At 34.9% G+C, this 12,321-nt stretch overlaps 1 protein-coding gene across 1 annotated transcript; it reads left to right on the top strand.

Annotated features, from left to right (window-relative positions):
* Positions 1–4,762: 4,762 nt before the first annotated feature.
* LOC108693163 lies at positions 4,763–11,428 on the top strand. Its single transcript, XM_018201948.1, has 2 exons — positions 4,763–5,207; positions 8,082–11,428. Exons 1-2 carry the CDS (start codon positions 5,055–5,057, stop codon positions 11,373–11,375), a joined length of 3,447 nt encoding a protein of 1,148 aa, XP_018057437.1. The 5' UTR covers positions 4,763–5,054; the 3' UTR covers positions 11,376–11,428.
* Positions 11,429–12,321: the final 893 nt, after the last annotated feature.

The raw sequence follows: 12,321 nt of genomic DNA, 5'->3' as shown, positions 1-12,321 counted from the left end.
TCTTTGTAGAAAATATATTATAACATTTCTCTTAAGAGATTATCATCACACTAAATAATGTCTCACGCATATTTTAATTGAAATCGCCTTTTTTTTTGCTGAGTTTTCTCCACCCAATCTCACCTATATTCAGCCTTATGATACTCCGATTTAGCAGGTGAATCCAGTTTTGTAATATAATAATTACAGCTTTCGGTTTCCCTTTGAATTTATATCGACGTGCAAGAAACTATAAATTATATATACAATACAATCCGTTCGGAGAACTCAAAATAAGATTTCTATATATTTCAATTTTGTTGCTAGTAGAATGGGCAGTTTTTTAATCATCACTCTAGCTGATACTTTTTCATTCTGTCTGTTATATATTGTCAAACGAACGTCAATACCAGTGGCTTGTGTATACATACGTTGCAGCAGAATGAAAATAGAAAGCAAAGTTATATGTACCCATTATCCGAAGAATCAGAATTTAGCAATGAGCACATGAATTCATTTCTATTTGTTTCAATTTCAAAAACTGTAATTTTTAACATGTACTTTGGAACATTAATCAAAGATTAATTAAAAATTATTCAAAATTATTCAAAAAAATTATTCAAATTATAATACATTTTAACAAATAATTTACATGTGACTTATCGTATGTGAATTATGTACATGAACAGTTTTACATTTTATGTAATTAGCTTGAAAATATTTTTTTAACGTACGACTAATAGTTCACGAGATATGGTGTTTTAAAAATATTGTATGGGATCTTCAATTTACATTTAAATATAGATTTATTTATCAATATAGGTGAAATCGAACTGGGAAGAATAATATGCTTTTGTCTCAAGGTTTATATATATTTATATATTACGATCCTAGTTGCATATCTTCTTCAAAATTTATTTTTGGAAAAACTTCGTGAAAGATTGCTTTTTTTCAACATTAAAAAAAAACAATATTTATTGCTTCTTCTTTGTAAATTTCTTAATTGTTAAAAGTCTAACGTAAAAAATAGAACATATTAAACTAAAACTTACAAAATTTCCTATAAAATGCTTCTTCTCCGTCCGTCAATTTTTGTGCAAAATACTTTGCACATTTGATCATTTGAAGGAAGAGTTTTCTATGACAATTTTTTGATTAAAAATTATTGTCCACACAATTTCTATAAGAACGGTGCATTTGAAAAAATGTTAGGATAATAACACTTTCTATCATCTTAATAGTTAACATTCTTTTGAATTTAGCATTTGGTTCATATTTTAAAGATCGAGTTTTGGAGATAGGGTAAAAGCATTAAATGTGAATCACTCACTAGTTCCGGATTCTCCTTTATTTTAAATAATTGTAGCATTTTCCATTTAAATGATACATATTACAAGATTCTTTAGCATTTGTTTTATCTCACTCAAATGTTAATTGATTTTAATTTATTAAAAACAGTGCTACACATTTTTATTTACTAATTAAATGTGAGTTTACTAATTAAATGTGAAAGATTACCTAACATATGTTTCTTCAGAAATAAGAATTTCTTTATAGCTTTTATAATAAGTAGTAAGTAGCATTAGATTTCATGGAAAAAAATCAACGTTATGCTCAGTTGAGATTAAATATTTCCACGATTGTTTAATCATTGTGTTATAACGATACTTTTATTGTATAAATTTATTATAAAAATGTTTAAATACTTGTCAAATTTTACAATTGATGCCATCTCGAAAAGACCTGTTTGTTTTAAGTATCAAAATAGAATATAAAAAAAAAATATATATATATATATATGTCTATATGTAAAAATTTAAATCTTAATATTCATAATTTGAATATATTAAGGTTGCATTATGATCCAGAAGATCTTAGAATTAGATGCATTGATAATGTATAAATAATCAATTATAATTTCGTTAAATGTATTGCGATATTGCATGGCAAATCATTTTTGTTATTTTTATGAGATGTAGTAAAAGATAAATCGTTTGATCCGAAATTAGTACATGCGGTCTAATTGTAAATATTTGTCACTACTTTTTCATACAAATTGAAATATATCAAACGGTAATAAAATAAAATCATACATAATGTAATCTTCATGATCAATTATAATTATTAAATATTTTATTAATTGTTTGATACTGTTCTGGATAAAAATATAAATTTTTTTTTAATGAATGATCTACAATTAGTGGTTTTACCATACCGACATCGACAAGTACGGTCTTATTCATACTTTTATATGCACTCTTTTAGGTGCGTCCAGGCAACGCCGTCATTAGGAACTGATAGAGATGTTTTCAAGAAGGACTCAAACTTTGCTGAAAACGCATATGTTAGTAATCTACGCTGGTAACAGCACCATTGATTGATTTTAGTGAAAACGTATAATAACGCTCGAGTGCTGATGGCGACAAAGATGCTACCGCTGATGGAAATCTATCAGTTTATTCCGAATAAAACATTGAACGAATTCGAAGCTCGACGAAGGCAACAAACTGCATCTCGAGCTCGATAATTTTGGTGATGATGATCGCGATGATGAGAACGATGCAAAGAGGGTGGTAGTTCTCAACAATGATTCCGATGCCAACATGGACATTTTTAAGTCGGCATCGCCATCTAAAGTTAAAAACAGTGCTGCAGTCAATAGCAATGCAGAATCTTATCTGACCTCTCTGAGCAGATTTAACAGGCCCTTTGCCCAATTTGAAATACTTTGGTCAATCCACGGTTATCACTACCTCCAAATCATTAGTTTGGAGACGTACGAATCACACGTAATCCCTATGGTGAACTCATAAATACTATTTACTCGACACTGACTAGGCCAGTAAGTACCATTCCTAGATTAATATCTTTTACTTCAAAAATTTTTAGTAAGTTAATTTTCTTTTTATACGTAATGAAATATGTGTACACAAATTGAACATTATATATATTCATAAATAATTAATTAATTAATTATAACACGTAATTTCACACAATGATATAAAATCATACAAATATGGTTTAATTCACATGAAAAAAATGCGGAAAGACTATTTTCCAATACCATAACAATATTATTCAATCTACTCTTTATCATTTAATACGTAAATAATTGCCAAATCGGTGTATTCTTGTGCTCGGGTATTTGAGTCATAGTTGCGTCATTGGACCATAGTTGTGTAAAAATACGGTAATAATATTTAAAATATTTGCTTAAAATATTATACTATATTTTATATTGTTATGTTTTAATATATTACATTAGTCGCAATTCAGCAGACTCAATTATTGCGTTGCGGATCCGTGAGTGTTCACTGCTATTGAATAATCTAAAAGAATACATCAATAGCTGCGAAGCTCATTGATCTGCTCTGTAATAGTTGAATCTGTTGAATGCGATTATTATGTTTATTGCATTTTTTATGTGTATTCTCATATTTATTAAATATAATAATAGATTATGGTGATTGAATAATTTTCTTTATGCATATGTTTATACCTACGCAAATTTGTGTGGATATATCCCTATTAGAATAGATCGAGGTGAGGTTTGAAACGTGAAGTCTAGATAGAAAAGGACAGACAATGGATGCCGTGGAACTTTCTCTTTCTTATGAGGAAAGAGCGGAGGAGAGGAAGCAAGGTGTAAAAAAAAAGAAAAATAGAGAGATAGTTGAATGTGAGAGACAAAAAAAGTAACATGCTCGAGAGCATGACAGAGAGAGAAAGCTACAACATCTGCTCTCTGTCCTTTTTTACCTGATCTTCACGCCAAAGTAGAGGACAAGCTCGGTGTATTAATAGACCAATTTCTTTGGCTCAGTTCTTTTGGCTGAATTTTTGCACTAATTCATTTTTCTTTCTCTTCTTTCCTCCTGGAGAGAAAAGGAAGAAAGATGAACTGATGCAAAAGTTCAGCCAAAATGAACTGGCTTCTTATTACGTCTATGGCTGCGGCACCTACCATACATGTGATTGCAGCATCGGATCATTCAGAGTAGATGTGTCATATTCGTAGGAGAAAAAAAGCAGAAAAATGTAACGGGATATATGATAAAAAATATGATGAATATTATATGTTTTCTATATTATTATTATATATTATGATAAAATATTGTGTGGATAAATCCTTAGAAGCTTCACACAATAAAAGGAACAGAGAATAAGAATTTCAACCTATTAGAAATCATGTAATGTGGATTATATAGTTTCTGATAAATTGAAATTCTTATTCTCTGTTCTCTATTCCTTCATTCTCTATTCCTTTTATTATGTGAAGCTCCTTAGGGCCATTCCAGACAACTTACATAGCTACATATGCATAAAGAAAATCCAATCACATTTTTGTCATAAAGGCAAACGTAAAATATGATTGGATGATTTTCTTTATGATTTTCATATGTTTATATGACTATGCAAATTTGTGTAGAATGCTCTATTATGTCTGTTTACTGATACGCAAAAACATGCAAAAAAATATAATGAAGTAGTGAAAAAAGCGCGGATAAAAACGAGGATAGGTGCGCCATCTCTTTGTAAAGGATATTACTAAAATTGTTCCGATACTGATCAATGGCAAACGTGGTCCCTACTTTATCGGCCGAGTAGCTCATCCGCGCCACGTGTCCAAGCGACATTTGCTCAGCGCCACTGTGCAAAGACGACGGCGTCTTCTCTACGCGCGTTTGGCCAGCCTGTTCCGCGTTCTTCCGCCATTATAAAGCGCCGTGTCGGCGTACCCGCTATTCCCCGGTGAGAAAGTCGAAATAACGACGCTTACCGACGCTCGGCGTCGTTGAGCGAGTGAGCGAGCGAGCTAAGCGAGCGGGCGAACGAGCAACTAACGAGTGAGTCGAAGTAGCAGCCGCGCGAGTTCGTCTGCGAATTTCATACTCTCGGTGGTCGGGTGGTAGAGTTGCTTTAAGTACTCGAGTAGTTAATCGCGTGGAATTGCCGAGCGGGGACGAGACATCGGTGAGCCCGTTGGAGTGGATCGGAACACGCTACCAAAGAGGAAGAAGAAGAGAAGAAGGAGGAGGAGGAGGCGGCGAGAGCGAAAAGAGACGCCGGCAGACATGGAGAACAGGCCGGCGCCGTTACGCTCGCGGCGCGTCTGCCGATTTTGCTTAACGGATTCGGAGCCTCTAAGCTTCATCTATGAGCGTGACCACAACAAGCCGTTCCAGGTGCCGCTCGCGTTGCAGATCATGTCCTGCGTCGCCATCGAGGTGAGTACCCTCAACGGCTTGTTGGCGGCATCGACCGCCGGAGATGCCCCGTCGAGTTCTCCTCGCGGGTAACACGCGCGTGATCACACCCGATTCCACCGTTCTTGTATCGAGGAGAGGGGTTTGATTAGGTAGCGCGAAAGTGGAAGGGGGCAGGGGCGAGTTGCTGCGAGGGGTGTGCTTTTGTTGTCACGAAGTGAGTTGATGTACGATCGTATGGTAATATAGGTAGTGATATTGTCGACCGATTTGATGGCGCGATTCCGGCGATTGCAAAGAGAGGACGTTTCATTTGCGTTTCCCGCCTGATTTCTTTTTCTTTTCGAAGTTTCTCAGAGTCGGAACCTTTGAGCGCGACGATGATTTATTTTTATTAAAAAATAGTTTAAATGTAAGAAAACAAATTTGTTTTTTGTTATAAAGTAAAATTTTATTAAGATTTTATCCAACGATTGTTGATGAAGTATTCTATTTGTTCATATTTATAAATGCTTTAATATTTATTGCTTTAGTATTTTTCGCGTTTTAATGGAAACTGAATTTAGACAAAAAAATCATAAAAAATCTAAAATTGAGACGTTTTAAAGATATCTTTTGGACATTCCCAGACATGCATGTTGTCCGGAAAAGATAATCCTACAGAGTCAATAATAATATTGTCAGTATTAACAAATACTGACAATATTATGTGTGGTGACTGATTATGTGTGGTTAATATTATGGGATGAATTGACATAGAACGCTGATCTAGATCTTGATTTTCGAGCCAGTATTGCTTTATTAAACTCTATCACAGTATATTACAATACAATTGATAATGTACGTCAACTTAAAGTGAAATATATCATGTTTAATGATCGTATAAGGTTGTAAAAATACAAAAAATATTATATATACCGTCATTATTATTGACCGTATAAGATCCCTTTTATACAAAATCAAGATTATAAAATATCAAGAAAATTGAAAACGGTTAGGAAATTTTGAAAAATTTTTTAGAAAATTAAAATTCTTGATTTAAAAAAAATTTAATATGTTTATATCACATTTACGCAGTTTGAGAATATTTACTATCAACTTAGCAATTAAGCAAGCAGTGTCAGCAATAAGTAATTTACATTGCTATGTTAAATTGTTCTCTCAACAAAATATTTTACGGTTTCTAAATCGGGATGAAAATACAAAAACATTTTAAATATTATTGATGTGAAGCATCAAGGAAAATTATGAAATTTAGTCTGAAATTCAGGGAAAAGTTACGAAATTTGTGGCAATCCTGAACATAAATATATAATATTAAGAAATAGAATCTATTTATTTAGTGTACTATTAATAATACATTAAAGAGATTTATTATTTAATATTTTAAGTTAAATACTATCACTTTTTTGCATTTTATTTTTCTATTGTTATATATATCTCTTGTATTATTATAATTTTATTTTATCTATATTTTTATCGAGTATGTTATGTATTATACATACATTACATTCTGTTTAAATGAAAATTCAAAAAATAGAAAAATTATGTAAATAATGTTCTATCAGTGAAAAATGTAAAAAAGCTTATCCGAGCCTACATCAGATGCACAGAAAATTCTTTATTTTTGTGTGAATGTAACAAAAAGAATAAAATGTATGTTTCAATTCTTCAATTCGAAAGCGATCCATATAAAGACAGAAACAGAGTTTGAATTTAGAACAATACGTATTCTTTGGACTATACATGAATTTGTTTACAAATTGTGACGTTGATTTTACCTTCTTTTGTTTTTATTTTTATTTTTATTTCAATAACTACTTGACTTTATTATTTTAACTTTCATTGTATCTCTGACTGTCGACAAGACCTTTACATCGAGTCGTGAGAAAACGCTTATATGTAAGTTGATATAATTAAAAATTCAGACAAATGATTTTAATAATTCTTTAATTTTTCGATTTCGTGTTTCTTTTTAATAACTACACAGTAAATCTGACAATCTGATGAGCGATGTGATTCTATTCAGTGACGCAATGTATATGACTTCGGTTTTACTTTATGTAAGTTTACTTTATGTAAGTTTTTTTATTACTATTAATAAGTACTAGTATAAGTTAATATTTTTGATAATCATTGGGCTATTCATTACATAGCTAATTTGGCATTTGGATAAAGAAGAACGAATTAAACTAAGTTGTCGGGAATCATCAACTTGGAATTTGCGTTGTTTATGTAATTTCGATTTATAATTTATATTGATAAGGACTCAAATTGAAACATATTATATATTTTATTCGTTTTGTTACATTCACAAAAATAAAGAATTTTCTGTGCATTCGAACAGCTAATATAGACTTGGATAGGCTTTTTTACATTTTTCACTGATAGATTTTTTCGAGCCTCATTTTATATATTCGTTTATAATGTTCTATATAAGAATATAATGTTCTTTTGCAAATAAATAAGAAAATTATATATATTGTATTCAATATTTGTGTTCTAATTTTCCATTATGGCATTTAATTATTTTATTAATATTACCCAGGTGTAATATACATATTTTATTATTTTTCCTATCTTTTCGTGAGCATCTTTTAATTCTTTAAAAAAATTCAACGAATTTTTACATTATATATACAAAATTGTAGTGCAGTTATGTGTATTTATATGTATTTATAGTGTCTATATTATATACAGCACTTTAATATATGTAAATTATAATTTACAAGATTTATAGTAGGTATATGTAACTTTGAGAATTTATAATACAAAAATTATGTAAATCCAACCTCTCCTACAACTCCTGAACGTTCAACACCGAAGACACTTCTTTCCGGATCCTTGATAGGTAAGCACGTTGCTAACGATCCACCACATCTTGTTTCTTGATAGGTCTATGCTGCAGACGGGATGCCGCAGATGATCTGCAATATGTGTCGTTGGAATCTGGATCGCTCGTATAAATTTAAGTTGCAATGCAAAAAGGCTGACGAAGCATTGAGAGACTACCCTCTGTCTGGAGTATTGCCGAGACCCTTCCCTCCTATTCCCAATGATCCTCCGACGGAAATTGGCAGCAAGAGACCCGTCGAGTCTAGGTCACAGAACGAGATTTCAAAAAAGCAACGCACTTCTGATAACGATAGTAGAGATACTAGACGTGAGACCAGAGAAAGAGAGAGGGAGAGGGAAAGGGAGCGACAAAATGAAAAACAGAATGCCAACGAAGAGCATCTTTACGAAGAGGAACAGGATGGAGGCAGTGAGGGTGAACAGGAAGTGAGTAACATTAAAGAGGAGAGAAAACTAGAGCCGGGAGAGATCAGAGTGCATGCATGCGAGCAATGCGAACGTACGTTCCCATTACGTCAAGCTCTAATGTTGCATGTTCAGCGCGCTCATCGCGATCGCAATTACAAATGCACCGAATGCGACCGACACTTTTTTACCAAATACGATCTGAGTAAACATATGAGTACACATTCGGAAGAAAAGCCGTATACGTGCTCGATTTGTCAAAAGCAGTTTTCGCGGCTGACTCAGCTGCAACGTCACGAGAAAGTACACAGAGAAGAGACGCGTTACGCCTGTCCCCATTGCGATCGCGAATTCTTCACCACGGAGGAGCTCGAAAAACATGAGGATTCGGCACACAAGAAAGAGAAGCCGTTCCAATGTAACATTTGCAACAAACGTTTCCAATACAAACAGGGCTTGGAACGCCACGAAATGCTGCATAATGAAGATAAAACATTTGTATGCGACTACTGTAAGGAGGCCTTCCACACTAGCACAAAACTGGCCCGACATCTATCTACCCATGCTGGTCATCGACCATATATGTGCAAATTGTGTCCTCGCACGTTCCTGCTATCGCATCATTTAACTAGACACATGCGTACCCATTCGGTGGAGAAGCGCCATGTGTGCGAGGACTGTGGTAAGGCATTCAAACGCAAGGAAAGTCTAGAGGTGCACCAGTTGACACACACGAAGCGCACTGGTATGGGCCTCACCTGTGATGTTTGTCAGGAATCATGTCGTAATCGTGCCGATTATGTTACTCACATCAAGCAGCACATCGAGGCGGGCGAGAAAATGGGCCCGGACGGTTTGCAGCCCGACAATAAAAAGAATGTTGAACTAGATTCTGATGAAGAAGAAGAAGAAGAGGATCAATATTCTGATGGGGACGATGATTACGAGCCGCCGGCGTACATTGTAAAAAAGTTACCAAAACCGCCAAAGCCCTCAGAAAGTGAAGAAGAAGAAGAGGAAGACGAGGAGGACAGAGAAGACAAAGAAGAGAAATCCGAGAGACAAGAAAAGGAAGAACGCAAGGTGGTTTTCGTACGTGGAAAAGATGGCAACATGGTGAAGAAGACCATTAAAACGTTAATGCCCATCCAGCGTCGTGATGTTCAAGAGCAAAAAGTCACGAAACAAACTACTTCTCAGAGCAGCTCGAAAGGTCTCACGTCATCGCAGAAAGAGGAGAGCCCCAAGGGCAGCCACGTGGATGACACTGAGGCGCAAGTGCAAAAGATCGTTGCCTCAGTATTCAAGGAACACAAGATCCCGTTAAAGCACCAATCGAATGTCGATCAAGAGTCTAAGGAATCAATAGCACCTACGATAAGATCGCAAATCACTTCTCAAGAAAGTCGCAAAGATAATGATAATACAGAGACTTCAGCATCCACTCCGAAAACCATCAAGGTGATTAAAAGAATTGTGACGAGGAAACCGGCAGGAAGTAGTAACGAAGGAAGCACATCAGTACCAAGTACACCTAGTGTCAAGGACGGAGACTCTTCTTTGAGCGGTACTCCCGGCACGCATAAGATCAGACGGGTGATTGTTCGTAGAATTATCCGACAGGGTGACACTACTCGTGAAGTTATTATGAATCCCGATGGTACCACGATAGATCCTGCGGAACTGGCGAAATTACCGGCTGGCAATGTGGTGAAGCGAGTAGTAACTAAACTACCGCTCGATAAGAGTCAGAATTTGATACAAGCAGTATTACAATCCGCGAAACAACGTCAAAAAACAGATGTTATTCCGAACGAGAAGTTCGAATTGAAGACTTCGGCGTCATCCAGCAGCGGTACGCCAAAGAGTTCGACCGTTTCGCAAAAAACGCAGTTGATCACTCAGGGCCAGGATCAGGAAACCAAGGAGAAGCTGGAGCAATTGGAGAAGCGAGTGGAGCAGCAAAGGCTGAAGATCGAGGAGTTGCAGGCGAAGAAAGCGCAGCAGGACTACGAGACGATTGATGAGATACCGGAGCGACATGACGAGTCTGAGGATGAACAGCAGCTACCGCTCAAGAGAGTATTTGTGAAACGGAAACAAAGTATATATGATGAGGAGCGGGAATATAATGATGATACGGAAACGATAAAAAGCAATTTGATCCAAGTAGAAAAGGAAGAAACGGAGAAGGTTCTGTTGAAAAAAGAAGAGAGTCCTACCGTGGAGGAAACGTTAGAAAATGTTCAGAAAGAAATTCAAAGTACAGTGAGCGGTAATAGTACTATTACGTCAAGTAGTACACCAATTCCGAAGAAGGGTCCAACTATCTCGAGTAACAAGGTGTACTCGAATAAGCGTTACATGATTGTAAAGCCCGGTGACACATCAGAGGTTGAGGAAATGAGTCGGGAATTGTGTAGCATTTTCGAGACTACCGACAATGTGGTGAAGATACAGGAGACAGTTTTAAGTAATCTCACGCAAATTTCTGGTATTGCAACATCGTCAACGCCAGGTACGTCTGTGAAACGAAAGACTGACTCTGCGATAGTTGACGAGCAGTTGGATCAGAACAGCATAATAAACGAAGAGGATATTAAGCAGGAGACGGCGATGGAGGTTGAAGTTGTGCAGGAAACGGAGATCAAATTGGATCCTGAGGTGGAGGAATCTGCGCAGATCATCGCCGTACAAGAGGAGAGTCAACCTGACTCCGGCACAATCGCACTGGACACTCAAGATCTTTCGGAAACTGCTTCGATTTTTGAGGCATCAGACGACGTTTTAGATATACAAAAATCAGCGAGCGATAATCTGACCGAATCCGTCATTGAATTGTCACAGGGCAATAACACTATCAATTTGAACGATACTAATGATAGCCAGGACAGCTTGGAGGACAAGCTTTCACAGATGGAAGGTTGAAGGTTTGTTCTTTTTTTTCTTGGTTGAAGTGTTTTACTAAGTAAAAATTATGCTCCCGAATTATGTTCGCTGTAAGATTCTCAAGATCTCTTGCTCAATTGGTAATTAATTTTAATATTTGATAATATTAAAATTAATCACTATTTAGTTTGGACGTCAATATTAACGTTCTAGCATTGGACGGTATTATTAGTTGCTTTCCATTTACATCGATTCTCAGATAATTCTTACTTGTGACGTCATAACTTCGTTGAATGCGCGTTCCTTTTGCATTCTGACAAGTGAGATTTAACTGAGTTTGTCTAAAATCTGCACAAGATAGAAAAATCGAGATCTTTATAAGTCTTATAAACTCATTTTAAAAATCAGATTATGAACTTATGTTGTCATGTAAAATTTGCGTGAGATTGCTCAAAACTGTCTCCTGTATCTTCACCACGTAGTCTCGAAAATGCTGCACAATTCCCGACTCATTTCCTCAACTTTTTTATCGTAGTAAGCAAATAATGACGTCATTAATTTGAGTATGAAATACTCACTTTAGATTCAAATTGTATGTAAATGGAAAGCAACTATTGATATCATACAATCGAAATTGTCTATCGAGTTAAAAAAGTGATACAATGTTGCAGTTATAAAGCCATAAAAAAATTACATATTAAAATTGATCTCGCATATAAAATGAGTTTGAATCATTTAATAAAAATGAATTATTTTAGACTTTAGCTGCAGGAGGCACGTATGTCTTGAAAAAGTATCTTCTCATTTGTATAATGTATGATGATTTTTGATCGACTGTAAAAAAATCTGTATACATATGATTATATTTTGCATAAGTTTTTTGTTAAGACACGTTGTACGATAAAGGAATAGAAAAATCAAATTTTAAAAACTTGCTTGAACTTTAATTATTTTAAAATGATACTTATATTAATATATATATAAA

The sequence above is a fragment of the Atta colombica genome, unplaced genomic scaffold (genome assembly GCF_001594045.1).
Source record: "Atta colombica isolate Treedump-2 unplaced genomic scaffold, Acol1.0 scaffold88, whole genome shotgun sequence".
In the NCBI taxonomy this organism is placed as follows: Eukaryota; Metazoa; Arthropoda; class Insecta; order Hymenoptera; family Formicidae; genus Atta; species Atta colombica.
This window is presented reverse-complemented; position numbering and strand designations above follow the sequence as displayed.